General features: G+C 34.5%; 1 protein-coding gene across 3 annotated transcripts in view; it reads right to left on the reverse strand.

Moving 5' to 3' along the window:
- The window catches only part of LOC107084467 (glutamate receptor ionotropic, kainate 5-like), a 271,088-nt gene that overhangs the window by 28,793 nt on the left and 221,797 nt on the right, over positions 1-20,498 (reverse strand). For all 3 annotated transcript variants that reach the window (XM_015374355.1, XM_015374353.1, XM_015374354.1), the window contains 2 exons: positions 12,103-12,216; positions 1,479-1,588 (listed from right to left, as the gene is read on the reverse strand). In XM_015374355.1, the coding sequence (XP_015229841.1) occupies positions 1,479-1,588; positions 12,103-12,216 (224 nt within the window). The remainder of the gene's footprint in view (positions 1-1,478; positions 1,589-12,102; positions 12,217-20,498) is intronic.

Below are 20,498 nucleotides of genomic sequence, written 5' to 3' on the forward strand. Positions count from 1 at the left end.
CTGAAGGAGGAGCTAGAAAAGATGTGGAAAGTAAGAGCAGCAGTGGTGCCAGTGGTAATTGGAGCACTGGGGGCTGTCACTCCCAAACTGGGAGAGTGGCTACAGCAGATCCCAGGTAAAAAATCAGAGGTCTCTGTCCAGAATTACAGCAGGGACAATTAGTTATTAACATCAGGGAAAGGTAGTTTAGATGCTCTTTCGACTTAATACATTAATTCAATTGTTTTTCAGTATTGTCATTTTTTATTTTTATTTAAATAGAGTTAATTGATTTTAAACATTTAATATGTCAAAAGCAAAGGGTCTAAAGGTCCACCTATAATCAGCCATTTTGTTTATTAGTCAGAAACCAAACATCGAATAAACAAAAACATACTAGCATTTTTTTTTTTGCCCTGCGATGTACTGGCTACCTGTCCAGGGTGTACCCCGCCTCTCATCCGTAGACAGATGGAGATAGACACCAGCACCTCTCGCGACCCCATTTGGGATAAGCATGACGGAAAATGGATGGATGGATGGATACTAGCATTTTGTTTTTTAGTTTATTGACCCAAAAGGAGAAAATGTGAATGGTGAAAAGATATTCTACAGGAAAACTTCATTTTATTCTGTGGAAATAAATGGCTTGAGCAAAAAATGTAACAACTGAAAAACTGAGAGGGTGCTCGCTGTGGGACTGAGGGAGCCTCTACACTACCCGACCAGCTTCATTTTCAACCACCCATTTCAGCCCCCTAACTATACTATGGATAGGGTACATTTTGCAAGCTAGATGTAAATGAATTGCTGCAAAATCAGGTTGAAATGGCTTACTTCCTGTTTCGGAAAACTGGCCATCAGCCTGATTAGACCCACATAGCTTGGATTTTCCATTTTGGACATTTGAACAACACGTGACGTATCCAGGAAAGAGAGAACTCCAGGGTCAGATTACCTCTCAAAAATATGCTAATTGAAACTGAGCCCTCTTGTTTTCATTTTCGTTTGGTGACAAAATAATAAATAAAAAGATGCAATTGGATAATGTTTATTATCCCTTTTCTGATTTTCGGCCAATAAACAAAAATAAAAGCCGGCCATTATGTTTAGTTTCAAGCAACAACAAAAAAAGCCATCATATGCACACACCCCTAAAGGGCAAACAGTGGTTCACAGAAGGACACACAAAAATGTAATAAAAAAAATATAAAGATATAAAAAATATATAAAATATGAAGCTCAAATAAAACTTGGACCAAACTGGACATATTTCTCTCAGAAAGAAGGTAAAGTTACTTCCTTGTGTTTTTGATTATTAAGGTTATTTGTTTCACTTGGAATACATGTTTGCAGTTGTAATCAGCAAAGGATGAACTCTTTTTAACCCTATCAGATAAGACCATTGTAAATCCATTCGAAACTAAGAAAAAGGGAAAATTTGAAAAATATGGAAGCAATGATACTCTTTAACTGAAATTGTTAGAAAGGTTTCCTACCTGGCAGCAAGAAAGAGAACACAGCTGACGGCGAGGTAGGCCAACAGCATGAAAAGCCAAACAGCAGGAGAAAACGGGTCCAGAAAAGAAAAGTAACCTGGTTTACGAGCCTGAAACAAAAACATAAAGATACACTCTTAGGATTGACAGCATCATTGAGCCCCCTTATATGTCATGTATGTAGTCTCCCAGAAGGTTAAAGCTGCCTGAATCTCACAAGGTCTTTTTTTGCAAGATTGTAGCAAGTATCCGTAATGGCCTGCAATCACCAAAAAAAAAAAAAAAAGTGTCAGGTACATCTCGAATAAAATAAAAAGCTTAATAGAAGTAAGAGTTAACAGAACAGTTACATGTTTACTTTAGAAAGATATAAAGGCAGAAACATGTTATGGAAGATGATCAATGACAGACCAAGTAATTTATACTAAAAGGAAATATTTATAGATGTTAATGCAAAAGAATGACTAGGCCCGAAGCACAGAGTATGAGAAATCTACATCCAGTGAGAATTGATAAGCCTATACTTGATACTGAGGGGCACCTAGATACTGACAAATAATGCAGTAGGGGAAAAATGAATACAGAGAAACTGAGGAAGGAAGACTAATTAATACAGCTGGGCTGAGATGTGCAGAGACTTCTAACTAAGGCGAAAAGATAGACACTGAAAGTAGAGAAATAAATCAAGATGAAAAGAACAGAACACATCGATACACTAATAAGGCAAGACCTTTTAAAACATAACAAAACAATTGAAAGGAAGAAAACACAAACAATAGAAACCCAAATCCTAACACCCAAATAGGGATGATCATATCTTTACGATTTCTGCTCTAGCTTGGTAGCATCTTACATCATATTCCTTATCTGATGACATCACATGAACGTAATAGCACAGTGAGATAATATGCGTGCCAAAGATTATCTGAAAAACAGAGCATTAACACAATGAGACGTACTGATGAATTGGAAGCAGCAGTAAACATTAGTTCAGGCTGTTCAGCACAGGGGGCAAGAGCGCTGATATACACGAGATGTCTTCACTAATGTGTATGTGTCAGTCAACAGCTTAGGCAATTAAATAGATTAAAATCTTTTAATGTGCTTGTAAGCTTTGTAGACACATGCAGCATGATGTGTGTTTATTATGTATACAAAGCAGATTATGTGCTGCCAGACATAAATGTATTGTATTGGTAATTACATTACTGTAAGATCACCAAGTAGGCCTAAGATTAAATTGTGTTTTATTTTTTTTAATTTGTCGGACTTTTACCTAAATCCTACATCGAATGCAGTATTTAAAGTTTATTATTTGAATTCCGCACATAAAAAACAAACTAATTTATTTAATGTCTCTGTTGTTCCGTTTAAATTATGTTTATTGCCAAGAAAACATAGATAATACAGTAGGACAAAAAAAAGCTGCATACTCCTAACATGAAAATAAGGAAAGGTTAGTAGTATGAGTTAGGATAGTCATGGGGATCACAGCTTATTTCAATTAACCCTGTTGAACTTAAACTTGTTAAACTTTGATGTATAGCTGTTATTTTGATTTGATCAAATTCCTCTTGGATTATTACTTTTGTGTAAAAATAGTCAATCTGTCCTCAAACAGTTTTACAATTTCTTTAAGTTTAAATAATACTGCTCATCCCGGTGGGAATACAACATTAATGAGACACGTGTAAACCTGCAGAATTTCTTTTTTCAAACCAGGCACTAGATCAGTCACCAAACTGCACTGGCAGTGCAGGAGAATGCAAGCGGGATACAAGTAGGACAGCTGTGGGACACTCAAAATCCACTCAGAGCTTAAAGACTCCAAGATGCTTGGCAGTTATCTAAAATCTCCAAAATCTGTTTGCATCTCACATTCTCTGGCATTGATGTCGACAGAAAAAAAGCACAATTCTGATACCAGTCCAATGGTGATTCCCTTCCTCAGGGTAAGCTTTTCAGGTTAAGATTTCTCAGGCTTATCTCTGCGATGTAAAATAAAGCCTTTAATGTCTCTGCAGAGCTTTAACTGCATGAAGTCTCCTAAATGCTATCAGCAGGTGGCAGTTAAGCCAGCATAAGTCCTAAATTGTGGGTAATATTAGCCTTATTGGCAAGATACAAAAATCTGAATTAAAATGTGTATTACTTAAGTTGAAATATAAATCGTACTGTTCAAAAACAATTTTGTAGAAGTTAGGGTATCAACTTCAGCTTTGTACTCAAGTAAAAGTGTAAAGGTACCATTTTTAAAACTACTGAAAGTATAAAAGTAAAAGTAATGCAAGAAAAAATATTAAGGATAGATGCTTTAATGCACTACCCTGTTAAAGAGGCATTTTTATACAATTCTGGATAGTAATTTTCTTATACTTAATTTTCTTAGTTTTATTATGGAGCACCAACTCCAATAATAATAATAATAGACTAATAATATAGAAATAAATAAATGCTCAATAAATATATAAGCATAAATGCCAACAAAAATAAAATAAAAAAATAAATGTAACTAGAAATTAAATAATACAGTGAGACATAAATGTATATAACTCTTTTAATTAGCTTCTTTATTTATTTGCCTTTGTAATATATACCTTATTTATTTTTTTGTCCTTTATAATCTTCAACTTTATTTTTTAATTACTTATATTTTTAAGTATTTATTTATGTGCATGTTATAATATTTTTGTCTGTTTTATTCTTCCTTTGTATTTTTTTACCTTAGTTATTTCTTCACAGCTGTTTATTTCTATCTGCTCTTTTTACATTTCTGCCTGTCGTATTTACATTTCTGTATGCATTTCTGTCTCATTATGCAAATGGGGGGGGGGTGTCCTAGAGTGTCAACTTCTGCTCATTGGTTGGCGGCCCATTTTTTTCACTCACAGAGCTCAGAGTATTAAGTTAAATGTTCTCTTGTCTGTTGCTGTTGTTCAATAAAAGTACGTTTTAAGATCATTTGAGGCGAAAACATTATACTTTTAAGCATCGCCATATGGGCCATTCACAAATTTATTGCGTAATTTAAAAGAAAATGTTCCGAACTTCAGAGGACCGCGGCAACCAGCGGAGCTCTGAAGCTAACGGCAGCCAGGTCTAACCGCAGCCCGTCTGCAGCGGCCCTCTCTCGGCATAGCCGTGTGTGACCGCTGGCTTTGATGGCGATTTTTTGTTGTATTTGGCAAAGTTTGGCAAAGTCCCTACTCGCAATCTATTGACTTCAGACTCGACAACAGACTCTCCTCCTGTAGATTCGACCGATGTAGTAAAATGCTAACCAACACGCTTCACACACAGCTATGACCAGAGAGGGCTGCTGTCTTACTGTCTTTGTGTGGACTTTCCATTGTCTTCTTGCAGAACTGTTGCACTCAAATCTATGCCCTCACCCTGAGCCTCTTACCTCTAAACCTAACTAAAACGCAGTTCACACCTTAAACCTTTCCTCATTCCTAGAAATACCTCTGAATCTCCAAAATGTAGCTTATTTCTGGGAAATTGCTCCCACTAAGATAAATAAATGGCCACACACAAAAATTAACCTAAAATCTTAAAACTGTAACTTTAATAAAGATGTTTTTTTGTTTTTTATCTCAGCATGTTTTTTGTGTTGTAACTGTAACTGCAAAGCAGAAGGCATAATCATCTGCAAGCATGTCAACATACTGTATTTAGTAAGTCAGAATTGAAAATGGCAAAAAAATAATCTTCTACATACGTAAAACTTCCACTGAAAAGATTATAAAATAAACCTTCATGGAAAAAGGTTTAAAAGGCTTATGGTTGCTTTTACCTTGTGATCCGCTAGCAGATAAAACCATCCAATATGTGTGTGTGCCAGCATCAAGATGCACTGTCTCCTAACCCATACAGAGCTGTGCACTTAGGAGCAGCAGCTTGGTGTTTAACAAAGTGAATTTATCGTGCCTCGGTTCAAATCCTCCAGCTCAGGCTCTACCTTGAGGCAGGAGTTCTCATACTGATTGAGACGATGGATCTCTCACAGCACATCACTGCAAGAGCATAAATTGCTGCTGCAGGCCGTTACTGTGAGTAAAAACGTGCTCTCGGTCAGCTTAATCTCTAAATAAACACTTAAGAAAATGCAGCTGGGACACTGCTGTGTGAGCAGGGCTTTGCTGTACACACATTAAGCAGCTGACTGATCACTGAGTCAATAAACTGATGCTGTCGCTGTGGACTGGATCAAACATGGTGGACAGATGGTTGAGGTGCATACTAATGAGCTGCAGATGTACATTATCTGCTGACAGGGAGCATGCCACCATCATGATCCTTCCCTCAAGGAGATGGGAGTCAATCTTTCAAAGATAATAGTAAATAAAAGAACTGCTTTCATTATTAATTGTTGCTAGATACGACTTGGCCCCCTGATTTCCATTTGGTTTAGTTTCCCTGGATTAAAAGCTGCAGCAATTCTGAAGGTACACAACATGCCTTATGTTTCCTCACAGTTCCAATCTTCTAATGTTTCATTTCAAATGTTAAATACTAAAATAATGTATATTTATTAGCAATTTTTTTTATAGGAACTTTTTATCTTTATTTTACCTTTATTCAGCGGACTAATAGTGCTCAAAACATAAACCCTCAAGACAGCACACACACTATTTTCATGCCAGTGTTCCCAAAGAGACGAGGTAGGATATGACACTGGATGTGAAGACAGACAATTAGCCCCAGATAACGATGCACTGCCTTTGAATATATCCATTATATATCCATCGCTCTGTGAGACCATTCTTTGTGTAACCTACTTTACAATTTCCTGTTATGTTTTTTGCACCTTTTTCAAAATTGCCTTTTAGTCTGTGCAGATTACATTGTTAACTTTAAAAAAAAATGTTTTCATGAAATCCGCACCCTCTGCAAGGAAGCTGGAACTAAGAGACTTCACTAGCTCCTGCAGTTCCATCTCTATCTCCTCATATAAACCTAGTCTGTGGTTTCTTAAAGTTTTTTCTTTACACATTTGAATGAAATCATATCAAAACACAAAAACATGCAAAAACAGACAAAGTAAATATGTTTATTAAAGACTCTCAAGGGTTATTTCATAAATGTTGGGCATTTTGGGTGAAAGCTTGTTGGAATGACTTCACAAAGTATTAGATTAGTACAGCTGACATGGGAACCCTGGTAAGGATAATTTTTTTTTCACCATTAAAAAAATAGATATATATTTAAAAAAGAAAAACATGAATCTAACTTATAAACACCTATAAAACTATCCAAATTTTTGGTTTCACTTTACTTGACTATAAATCCACAGAATTTTCATACTTATACATACGAGGCATGTCTTTTGTCACGTCCCCACATTAACCATTCAAGACCAATTCAAACAGGGTCAGGCAGTCATGTTGAAATATTATGATTCAAGGCAGGATGTAGTTGTGACAAAAGCATGAGCTCTTGATCCCTCAGCTTAACCATTAGGTACATGGGAGCTCAGGAGGACATACATGTAGGCTGTTAACACATCTGTTTTGTCGTAGTCTCCAATTTCATGTTTAAAATAGGAACAGTAAGAGTGTTTCCAGTTTTTAGTGGTTTCTTATGGCGACTGCTGCTATTTTTTTCCTTCATTAATGTGATTGGAAGAATAATAAACTTTTGTTGGAAGGTACTAGGTGTTCCTTTGCCCAATTAGCTCAGAACGTACTGCTAAATGTCTCCAAACAAGTTTGATTAGGGTAGTCTTAGATTAACAATGTGTTGAGCTAAACCTAAATGCTGCACACTATTAAAGTAGGAGACAAAAATATGAATAAAAACAAAATAAAATTTCTGGTTTTTCTTTGAAGTGCAGAAATGGCTGTTAAAGCCCTGAAACAACAAGCAAATATCGTTTCTTTGTCCATTTGTTCTGGGGGTTTTTTTTTATGTTTTTTTTTCTTTAGCTCAGTATTCACCTGGTTTTTATTTAAGGCATTAATGATGTTTCCATGGAAATAATCAAGTCTAAAAGAAATATGATGGACTTGCATGATATGTGTTCACTTTTAGTAGCTTTGTAGTCCATTCCTTTTCCAAGACCTAGGCATCTTCACTAGTGTCAGATTAAAGTAATCTTACATGACATTTGATTAATTTTGCTTCCGAAAAAATATTTTTCTTCCTTTTATGTTAAAATACTTAGAGAGAAGAAGACAGCAGCCCATCTACAAAGCTGCTTGCAGCCATATTGATTAAATTGCATCAGCCCATCAGGTAAAGAGGCTTTAAAAGAAGAAATCTTTTTGGCTGTTTTTTTCTATTAGATATGTGGCTGTTTTATTTAGTTTGTCTACTTCTTATGAAGTCAAATGAAAAGATATTTTATTTGAAACACACACATATATATATATATATATATATATATATATATANATATATATATATATATATATATATATATATATATATATATATATATATATATATTAATATATATCTACATAAAACCGGTGGTAAAATCAGATAAGACAAAGGCCATCGATAATTTAAAGAACAAAAAAATAGAACAAATAATAACATTTTAAATGAGTCAGTTTTAAATAACCTAATTTCAATAGCCACTTTTGACATTCTACAATATGTTGTAATTATAAATATCACAAAAAGCAATAAAGCTCTGTGATGTTCCTCTTTCAGGCCTAAATACTTAAGGCATGGTCTCCCTTTGCTTAAGCATGAACCGTGGCATTTTAAGCAAAATTGATTTTCTGATTTAAGGGTTCTAGGGCACAATAAGAGGTGTACAGCCAGAAGGAAGTGAATGCAAAGTAAAGGGGAGAAAGAGCATGTAGTGATTTAAAAGCAATCAATGAAATGTTTAATCAAAAGGAAAGCAAGCCCGACTTAACCAGTAGTGGTGTGATGTATTCCCTTGGTGCATTTGTTGGAGAGCTGATGCTGCATTTTGCATCACTTGCCCTGAGAAACCACCTCATTGTTTTGGTAAATACCCACTAATCTGCAGGATTCTAGTTGATAAGATTTGATAAATAAAAAACATGTGGGCTGGTATGGATTTCTGACAAAATTAAAATTTATAATTAAAAAAAAACTATAATTTCATAGTATTATGATATTGTCAACATTTCAAAGAAGATAACATGATCCAATTGTTTTTATATAATTACAATCATAACTATACACTTTTTTTTTTTACATTTGATTTTGATGTTAAAAAATGTTTGTAGACATATTTTCTACTTTTACTAATTGTACAGTAGCTTTATTTAAGCCAGCTGTTTGGCAGTGCAGAGGCAACAGGGGACATTTTTATTTAATCTTTTTAAGACATTAATTCTTAACGAAGAGAATTAGTTCCACTTTAGATATAGCAATTATCGAAAATTCTGAGTCAGTTCTCTGAATTCTTTTAAATTGTAGATAAAGATAAAATCAAATGCAAGAAAAATATTTTTTTAGTAAGATGACCTTTGATAGTGCTGCACTTAATATCAATAAGGTATTATTATTACATTATATTACATTTATACATTCTCTATAGTCCTGAAAGCCAAAACTATGAAATCAACACTGTGGATAAAGATGAAAGATTGAGCGTTCACTAAAAGGTTTTATCTATCTTCAGAAAACATTTAAAAAACATTACAAAAAATTCCATAAGAAGTGGCACGGGGCTTCTTTTTCCCCAAAGTATAATCATGCAGGATTTAAAGACTTCACAATCGTCACATATCTCACATCTTTAATCCGTAGGTTTCTCAGAAACTGGAAAAATTGAAGCATATTCCAGTCAGTGAGCATTCAGCGTTATATATCCTCCATCAGAAGCTAAAAATCCTATTCTAAAGTAACAGCTCTGCTCACACCTCCCCGTTATTATAATAAACTAAAAAAAAAGGGAACAGAAAAAGAAAACCATGCCCTCTATTTGTGTTTACCGGTGTGCTTTTATCTAATCTACCGCATCTCCCCCCCAACATACACCACAACCTCTTCTTTTTCAGTGTTTATTCAAATATTTTCTGTTCCTTTGTTGGAGACTCAGAATGACTGTATGACCTCGGTCGAGTACCTGTCAGCAAATACAGCAGCAGAGCTTGTACTGAGAAGGTAGCTTCTGATACATCTTTTTACCTCTGAAGTCATCAAGTCAAACACACAGAGAGGTTGCAGGCATAAATCTGGATCGGGTGCAGACACCCCATTCTCCAGTCTGTAAAAGTTTAGCACCAACTCTCAAAGGAACAGTTAAACACCCTATATTCCAAAGCTTAACATAGTTTGGTAGATTGTAAACCTGAGTAGAACTAAGAGCATCTTTATACATCTATAGCAGAGTCTACGTTTTTCTTCATATTTCCCTACCAAATTATAATAAGACCTCTGTTTTCAAAAAAGATCAGTAAATGGCCGTGTTTTTTTTTTTTTTTTTTTATAGATAATGGAATAAGGATTTGAGTCAAGAACATTTTTGTTTCGCTTTTTTAAATTTCTTAATTTAAAATAAGTTATATTTTTTCTTGAACTGAGGAGGAAAGTGAGACACTTTGCCAGTGGTACAAGACAATTTACATTTGAAATAAGAAAAAAACAATTGCATTGTCTTATTTCAAGTGCATATTATCTAATTATCTTGTTTTAAGAAAAATACTCATACCTTTGGCAAATCATATCCTTAAATTAAGGGTAAATGCACTTAATTTAAGATGCTTTTTTACTTATTTCTATATTGTTTTTTGCAGTGTATGTTTTAACAACATTGAAACCATAACTCTGGCTACAGGTTTATGATTGTGTTCCTGTCAGGTTGAGTGGAGGTTTGAAGAGGACCCAAATGCAGAGACAGAAGCTGAGGTGGTTTCTTGCAGATTTAATGACCAAAAGAGAGCAACTGAAGCAAAACTACACAAAAAAAAAAAAAAAAAAAAAAAAAAAAAACAGGAGACATCCAGGAAAACACACGAGGAGCAAGGAATGACAAGAAAGCAGCAAACAGTAACTGAAGAGGAGGAGTATATATATGCCAAAAAGAGCAAAGAATGGGGTAATCAACTGATGGGGAGCAGGTGTGGAGAGAAGGATCCAGAAGGGAGATAGGGGAAAAGAGAGAAACATAAGAGGGCAACAAAGGGTAAACAAAAAAATAACTCAAATACATCCAGAAAACAAAACAAAAAAAGGGAAACGAAACCAACGAAAACTCAAAAAGAAAACTTCAACAGAACTAAAAAATGCAATCCGTGACATTTCCTGTCAGAAGAAAGGACATATCCAGTGTACATTTTTAAAGAGGTTATATTTCTCTTTTCCAGTATTTCCCGACACATAACTTGATCTCTCTTACAAATTACTCTTAAAACATTCAACTCTACTTCCAAAGAAAAAACACCAAAATTTTTTGCTATGTTTTATTAAGCCTTTTAGTTTTTCCTCTTCCCTCATGAGTTTGATGCATTTCTCACAGTTTACGGCCGACCTTAAATGGAGCTTTTTCTTGCTATTCCTCCACAAAGCCCAGATTTGTTGACTCCACAAATACTGTCAATAGAGTCACTCATTTAAACCATCTTTTTATACATCTCCAGAGTTCCCATAGGTGTTTAAGCAGCTTTCCAGATCAATGTCCCCCTTAACAAATATAATTGTTTAGGGGAACATTCATATTTTTTCTAATTTTACAGTTATTGTTCAGTCTTTCCTTTCTCCAATCAAATGCAGGTGGATATTCCCATTCACCCACATTGTGGCATCTTATCCTCAACTAAAAACCTGCTACTTCAAACCTTTTACAGAGCTGAAAAAATGACTTAAAAACAGGTGAAATGTCGTCAGGAAACAAGAAAAAAGGTCAAGTTCATTTCTAATTAGTTGCTTAGAATTCTACGATGACTGACTGTGAAGAGTAAAAATCTAAGCTTGGGAACTTGCTTAATAATCTCACCCTGCTTTAAAGTTTGTCCTTGATTTGGTTGCTGTTTTCTTTGCTGTTTCATCACCAAAGCCCTTAAAACTTTAAGGCCTTTAGAGGTTAGATAGATTTACTGTATACTTGAACTAAATAACAGACAGTCAGAGTCTTGTCCATCATGTCTGAATTGCATTTTAAAGTAATGGAGTAAAACAATCAGATTATAAGTGTGTTTTTCTACTCTTTATTTGTAATATTAAAACAAATGCACTGTTCTGTTATGTCTGTTTGAAAAAATATTCCATAGAAATGTAATAGTCTATGTGGAATGAACAAAGGTATAGGCAAACGTATGTGTGCTTTGAGTCCCTTGGAGGCTTTATTTTTCAGAGCATGTTTAATACCTTTATTGAGAGAAGAGCCAACATTTGAATGTTAATGAAATACTTATGCTATATTTACTTTTCATGCTATTTCTAAGGTGCTCAATGTTCTTTTTTTTCTTAATAGTGAAATAAACAATATTCTGTTTATTTATAGCTCCATTTCTCAGTAATTCTAATGGATTTTTCTGGTTATGCTTAGTGGGTTTGCTTGGAGCAGTGCCATGTGCTTCTATTTAGGGTTCAGTAGCAGACTGCAGTCTAGATCAAACTTTTAGATACAGACTAATGTACAAAGTAAAAAAAAAAAACATTAACAAAATAAATGAAAATCCAAAAGCATTCTTACCAGATGCACTCGGTAGAGGATGCTGATTCCCAGGGACATGAATGGCTTGGAGAAATCAATCACCTTCTCTCTCTCTGAGGTTATAGTGAAGCCAGCCACTGCCAGGTCTGCTTTCTAAAGCAAGATGAGGAAAGAACAAAGCAGATATGAATGTTTAGTATCAGTTACAACAAGGTACTTATAAAGTCTAAAAGAAAAAAATTAAGGTACAGAGGAACAGAAATGAAAAGGATTCCATTATTTTGTTTGTGTTTCAACAAAAATTGAATAAAGCTGAAATTGGAATAGTAATATCTTCAAAGAATAGACTCTAGGAGACCAACAGAGGTTAGTGGAGATCTCATGGAAAATAAGATAGAAAAAGTTACAAAAGACAGAAGAAGAGTAAAGAGCTTCAAGTGCATTTAAGAGAAGCTGAAATTGGGGTAAAACCAAAACAGAAAAGACAGGATAATCGAGATAAAAAGCAATTAACAACTGATATAGTAATAGAAATATATTGTGCTTGAGAGAATTAGGAAAGCAAAAACTGCATGATATAACTAAATTAATTTTAATGGAAATGCTTTCTTTGTTTGTTCTTCTAATGAATGTAATTAGCAGAAGAACCAGTAAATTACATTAATGTTTAACTGTTCTGCATTACAGAAAACACTTTGGGAGGATTGTAAAGCTGTTAGAAACAATGTTTTTCGGTAATTATATTCTAACATTTTTGCTCTTAGCTACAAACACAGGGTTGAGGGTTTAAACCCATTTTCAAAAACGATTTAGCAAAAATGAATCTTATCTTAAACTAACATAAGAGGTTTTTCAAGGATCAAATGGGGATTAATTTGGCATTAACATACAAAAAAGAAGAATAGTGTTGGGTGTATTATTTATACGCTTTGTTTCTAAACGTACCCAGCCCAGGTAACAGAATCTAAGCAAAATCACAATAATCATATATTCTTATATGCAAACAGTTCATATTTATCTTTTTTTTTTTCTAGACACTTTTCAGGATAATTTATTTAAAAAAAATTGGGTCACTCTCTTCATAACAGTAGTGCAGCTGATAGGGTTCTATGGGCAATGCTGTGGGCAAATATATTTTATTAAATACCACAACTGTGGTTATTAAAACAGTATTTTAAATGATTTATTTCACATATCTATTTTTTGTTCTAACCAAAGAAAGCCCTTAAATGGAATTTCTCTTTTATTTCACTGATATAACAGAAACATCTGGCAACGATACAGCTCTTTTATCATGGTGTTATTATGCTGCACTCTGAATTGGTAAATAGAATGAGTAACATGAAAATAGTTTACTTATGCAGCTCTTTTCAGAGTTGTGCCTCAAATAGAAATTATATTAATGGGTTAAATTTATAAAAAACACTAAATATGTAAACATTTTTAATCTGAATAAATATAATAAAATATGCATACGTATAAGTTAGGTTTTTCACTGTTTATAAAAAGAAAGAACCCTAACAGAAGAATAGGAAGAACTGTAAACAACAATCAAAATTTTCCCAACACTACATTTTATAAAATGGCTTCGAAAGAGCATGGTGCGACCTGGGATGATGTCAAGACTGCCTTCTTCACCTGAACAAGGAAATCTCACAATTATAACCAAACATAACTTCCTGAATGTTTTGGGTGCCACCATTTTGATTTGCTTGATTCCCTCCTTCAAAGCTAGCAGTAGTACTTTAGATCTTCACTAGGAATCAAGGAACCGTGCTAGCGTGATGTGTAAATGGACGTAAGGAACTAAGCTCGGCACGGTTAACTTATCCAAACTCGGTCTGAACTCGGCACTGATCGGTCTCAGATGGTAGTGTAAAAAGGGGCTATAGAGTGACAGTCAATGCTCTTTCAGGCTTACTTTTCTTTGCCTAATGAATTGTACTGTAATAAGTCTTTGAGATCAGAAATAATGACTTGATTTCTGTTTCATGAAGCCTGGAATTAGAAATTATATGTTTTCACATTTTAAGATGCATGATCAAACGGTATTTGTCATGAAAAGTTTTTATCATGAATATGCTGTTATAATGAAATATACAAAATAATCTGTTCAGTTGAGTAATGCCAAAGTGAAGAACCTTTGTGCATAACATGAAACATAGCATCAGACCATTGAAGAGAAGAAGTTGATTGATTGATTGATTGATTGATTGATTGATTGATTGATTGATTGATTGATTGATTGATTGATTGATTGATTGATCTCACAGTGGAGAAATGTACTCGTTACATCAGCTCAAATGGTCAAAACAAAGAAGGTGCCAAAGGAAGAAAAGGTGCATGGGGATATATGCGGTATATACATAATTATGATAATAAAAAGAAATAGGAAAAAAAAGGCTGAAATGAAACAACAGATCTGTCAGTGGAATGATTTCAACAACGATTACTACCTTTGCAGTTTAAATTCTGCAAAGGTCAATAAATGATCAGATGACATGAGAGGTTGTTTCATTTTTGGGGAAAATAGTGTAATTTAATAGATTCTTACGAAAACAAGCACTCACAAAATATCTTTTAAAAATTTGCATTCTTTCATTCAAATTTTACTAGTATTTGATAATTCTGTTTAAAAAAAAAAAAACTTGCCATATTTAAATACCAGAAATCCTAATTAATCTACCCCCGCTTTGTGTTTTCACTCTACTATTAAATTTAATTGCTTAGTGTAAAGAAATCCATCCTTGGTTTGATAAATCTGTTTAAGATTTTAAAGTCCAGCTGCCTTAAAACTGCAACACATACTTCTTTAATTTAGCTTCACTAACAGTCAGGCCCTTTCTCTATTCTTAGTGTGGCTATATATCATTCATATTTTGTCTGTCAGGCTATCACAGTTTTTTTTCCTTACTGGTTACCCAAAATGCTGCAAGATAAATGACTTTTAGATAAAACAGGCTTCCTCAGGGCTCATGTTGCCGAATGTCCTCAGACTGTCTGGCAGATAATGTTGATTAGCTGACTCTGTCTGAATGACAACTACATACTGTAGCCAGTTCCTCTTAAACTAAGACAAAAAAATATACATATTGTACTCATAAATATAGTTTTAACTTAATGACCCTCTAGATAGGACTGCCTTTTGCCGCTTTATACCCTGAAATCACATTAAAAATATCCTATACCAATTTGTTGCCTTTAAGTTAAGTATAGTAACTTTGGAATTGGCAATTGAGGACCAATGAAATGTGTCCTATATGAATTTATCTTTTTGGATTAAGGAATTTGATTGCAATGTGCTATACAAGCTAATGAATGTTCAGTGGCTTTTTTGCTCATTCAATATGTGTGTTAAAACAATATTAAGAACAGGAAATAACAACATAGGCAATCAACTTCAACTTATTATGACAGGAGCTGTAAAGGATTATTTAAGATACTGATTATTCAAACACATCTCATAAATGTGTCAAAAATAACTGGACATATGAGGCTACGTAAATGGTCATATTTGGTCTAATTTTTGGAATCATGCTATCAGACACAATGATTCTGCTAGCTGAATTTATTGTTCAACCATTATTAAAAGGCAGAATGAATTCATAGGACACCCGCCAATTTTTCTAAAGTCACTGCTTTACTTTTATGTGACAAGAATACATTTTCTGCAAGATATAAAGATGCTCTTCTAGAAAACAGATGGGTAAAACCTAAGTTAAATTATTATATCATATTATCAGTTGAAGTTTACTTCTTTAAAGCCGAATGATTTAAGCTTGTAGAGATGAAATACGTTGGAAAAGGTCTGGCAAAATGAATTCGCACTCTTATCGATATTCACAGGGGATGAACTAAGTATCTTGTTGAATATCCAGAATTCATTAAAGGATGCATAATTAAGGTCAGCACCTTATTTCTAAACATTTCAACCACCTTTGCTCAGATTCTGGAGCATTTAATGAAATATTGATTTTTATTGTAGAGAAGTCAGTGTTTAAGGTGTTGCTTCCACTGATGCATTTGGACTTAACAGTAAATTGCTATTATGCAGAGGTCAGAGCACAATGAGAAAGCTGATCACTAGAGACTGCCTTTGCTCTTGATTGGATTTTGCAGGTAAATAGTGGTATTACACAATTGAAATAAAGTGATCATTATTGAGACAAATAAGCAACTTTTATCTGAAGCACGGATGCTATTTGTATCATGAACCCAAAATTAGTTATATGTAATTTTAACCCAAGAAAATCTGATTTCTTTTTTTTTATTATTATCATTACTGTAGGTGTGTTTGTCTAACATGCCTTTAGTGCTTAAGTAATCCCTTAACATTTTTTACATAGGCTTAGAACTTAATATGGATAAAGTCGTCATGCCTGAGAAAAAATTAATCAGTGAAATATTACCTGCAGCTCTAATTCAGTCTCTCTATTCTTCCTTGTTAAATATACAGAGGCATATTCTCTTCATCATATCCTTGATCTCATTTTAATACAAAGAGTGGAATATTTCTATTAACTTTTAAAATATGGGAACACAGAGCCTATGAGAGGAAATTTGAGTCTGGTGTACATCTGATCGTACAGACACCAATGAAGAGTAACAACTATATTCTTTTAATTGTCATTATAGCACTTTGGAAACCTTAACTTAACCAATTAGATTCATTTTATTGTTGATTACATTATACCCTCAATTCTAAATGAGAAAATAAAAAAATACATATAAACCTTTCAAGGAGACAGGCGCTTAGGTTTGACTTATAGGTCTATATATTGGAGCATAAAGCCGGCTTTACAAGGTTTTTAGCTGGATTAGGAAATCACTAGATAACTTTACAAGATTTGAAGCTACTGAGGCTAAAACTGGTTCTAAACGTTAACTAGAGGAAAATAGGAGACAAAAAAATAAGCAGCTGCTGTTATCTTTTTTGTTAATCCAAAGCAGTGAAAACTTAATTTGCTTCTTTAACCTCTTTATATAAACCTCATTTTGGGAAATTCTCACATATTTTGCATACCCAAATGGAAAAGCAAATAACTTAGGAACTGTAAGCTCAGAATAGATGTGATACATTATTTGAAACACCCAAGCTGCATCAGTTCAAACATGACTCAAAGTTAGTTTTGTTTAATTCTCAAAAATAATAGATCTTTTTTGAACAGCAGTAATAAATACATGCTTGCTTGTTGTGGCTTCTTTTGTCATAGTACATTTTGACATGCTGCTATATCTATGTTAATTGTGCTTTGGTGCTCGCTGTGTCCATAAAATGAACCAGGTGGTTGAATTGTGGAGAATCTAAGCTTTCCATCGATGTCTAACATGTCTTTATGTTGTTTACATGTCTTTTACCTGTGCAATTTTCATGCATTCTGAGTTATTTGTAAAAGCATTAAAACGTTTTGAGATGTTAAATCATATTGTGTTTTATAAGAGTGATAACTTTTTTCTTGCATCTTGAGACAATATTTGTTATAAACTGGCACAAAACTATGGGGCAATTTTTTCTTTCAATAACAACATTCACTGAAAGTCGTTATTCCATAACATAACTTATATCCTCTCTGCTCCTATACTCAAAACATTTTTTTCATGCCTTTGAGGTTGCTCCATCACAAAAAAACTGTCTATGGCCAGATTTAATACCTCTTTGCATGTGCTCCTTGTCATTCAACTTGCTCCGCTCAATGGTAAAACCTGCACTCTCATCTCTGCTTTCCATGCCCAAATATGTCTTTGAAGTTAACACTATGAGCAGAGCATGCATGCCCTAAAGAAAGTAGGAATGTAAACAACACACTGTCGTTCTTTTGGCCTTTAGTTTTATCAGACCTTTTTTTTTCTGTGATACTAAATAAAATATGTAAGCAGAAAAAAACATTCCTGAGAGCACAGGTTTTCTCACTCTAAAGGCGCGCAAACACACAAGGTGCAATATGTAAACAGAAGACAGCAGCACAAGAGGCATAACACCTGGGCATAGAAAATTACACTTGAGTTACTTTTTATCAGCTTTTTTTTTTATTTCTTACAAAAATATTAGATGCAAGTTGTGTTTATTTAAACATTTGTATATGAAGCTAGGGGATGACTCATTTATAGTAATTTGTTTTTTCAGAATGTTCTTGTTGTGCTAATATGTTTGCAGCAAGTTATTTACCTAGAGGAACATAAAAGGTCTTTGTGTGCCCGTTTTCACTCACAGCTGCTGTTCTAACACTGCAGCAACATGTTATAGAAAATTGTCTGGTCCACTGATTCAACTTTACATAATGCAAAAGCATGGCTTCTTTCTTCTCTTTGCCCTAAATTGGAACGAGCACCAAAAAATAGTGCTTCTGTCATCGAGTGGTAGTAGAAGAGGGAACAAAATGTAGACTAATGCACAAGGCAAGAGCAAAAGGAACCAATGTTTTATTAAACAAATAAAGGAACAGACGAAATGCAATTACGACATAGTCCAAAATGAATCCCAAAACAAGGTCTAGTACAAAAATAAAGTGAGCAGAAAGCACCAATGACGCAGATGTGGCTGAAAAGCTTAAAACACTGAGAATCTCTCATATAACCAATGAGGATATACTAATTTAGAAACATATTCAGAGTTAAACATAAAGGTGGGTGAATGAAGATGAGCTGACTGGGTGCAGGGAACAGTTGGTAATACAGACATAAAAGAAGACCATCTATAGAGATGAGTAGAGGGAAAGTATATAAAGTATGACAGCTTCTTCAGAGCGAACAAACCAGGAAGCTAATGAAAGCTGAAGGACTGATCAGCACATAGTAAAAGTTATGATTCTGGCCTGACTGATCACAGGTGTTTACATTCTGCTCTGCTCCTCCCTGCTAGGCTGAGTCGCCATTCTTTCCACCTGTGACTTAAACTTAGACGAGGTTTATTGTCATTTTGTATACACTGAGTGTATACCAATTAAAACATTTTTTTGTACAGCTCTCATGACATTTCCATTTTCTGCAGCAGAGATCAAATGTAGATATTGTGGGAGAAAAAAAAACATGGTGCAAAAATAAAGTGCATTGATATGATCAGTTTGATGCCGAGCCTGTGAGATGATTTAGAGTTTTTTCAACAATCAGCTGTCTGATGGCGGTGGGGAAGAAGCTGTTGCGGAATCTCTTGGACCTGCATTTAATGCTGCAAAGCCTCTTCCCAGAGGGCAGTAGGTAGAACAGTCCATGGTGGAGATGTGAGGGGTCATTGATAATGTTACCGGCTCGGGACACACAGTGCTGGGATGAAATGTCTTTTATGGAGGGAAGAGGAGCCCTGATGATCCTCTCTGCAATTCTTACTACTCTTCTCACCTTTTTCCAATTTGCGGAGTTGCAGCCTCCACACCATACAGTGAGAAAGCTGGTCAGAACGCTCTGTGCCTGCCATGCCCACTACCACTCAGCTCACCTACCGCACTCGCCCAACCATACTGATAATGGTATGATAATGGTAAGTACTGACGTACTTTATACACGTCGGGTCTAACACGGTCAGCATCATCAGGTTAGAACCAATCAGATAACTAAGAAAGTGAAACAAAACTATAGAACAATATATAATGGGAAATTCAATGATGCATTTAGCAATTTAGTGGTTTATTATTTAAATCATATATTTGATAAATGTTACATACCTTAAATGCATGCTCCATGTAGTTCACAAGTGAATTCTTAATGATGCTTTGGCCATCCATATACTTCAGTTTTCACACCATGATGTGAAAAACATTCTTATTATTTATCTACAGCTCTGAGCACCACATGTGGTAAAATTACTGTTGATACTCTGTACTTGCCACAGTTAGTGGAAATCTCTACAGTCACTAGTTGGTCAACTGCACTGTTGTAGAACAAACATTGCTGCGGATAGCAATGAGACCTGCTACACTATAATAATAAATAGCAATTTCTAATGCAAGGTAAACATAAAGATTGAGGCTTTCACATTAGAAACGATAATAACATACATATGTATAATATTTTTCATTTCTGTGAATAAGTCCCTGTACTAGTCCATGCATTTATTACTTCAAGGCTGGACTATTGTAATTGTTTACTATCAGGAAGTCCACAACTGTAGTTAAAAGCCTTCAGCTGATCCAAAATGCTGCAGCCAGAGTTCTGATGAAAATTAAAAAGAGAGATCATATCTCTCCTATCCTCGCTTCTCTTCATCGGCTTCCTGTTAAATCCAGAATATTGTTTAAAATCCTCATTCTCACATATAAAGCCTTAAATGGCCAAGCTCCATCTGATATCAGAGATATGATTGTTTCTTATGTCCCTAACAGAGCACTTCACTTTCAGTCTGCAGGTTTACTAGTGGTTCCTAGAATTTCTAAAAGTAGAATGGGAGGCAGATCTATTAGTTATCAGGCTTCTCTCCTGTGGAACCAACTACCAGTTTAATC

This window comes from Cyprinodon variegatus, unplaced genomic scaffold (assembly GCF_000732505.1).
Source record: "Cyprinodon variegatus isolate N-32 unplaced genomic scaffold, C_variegatus-1.0 Scaffold101, whole genome shotgun sequence".
In the NCBI taxonomy this organism is placed as follows: domain Eukaryota; kingdom Metazoa; phylum Chordata; class Actinopteri; order Cyprinodontiformes; family Cyprinodontidae; genus Cyprinodon; species Cyprinodon variegatus.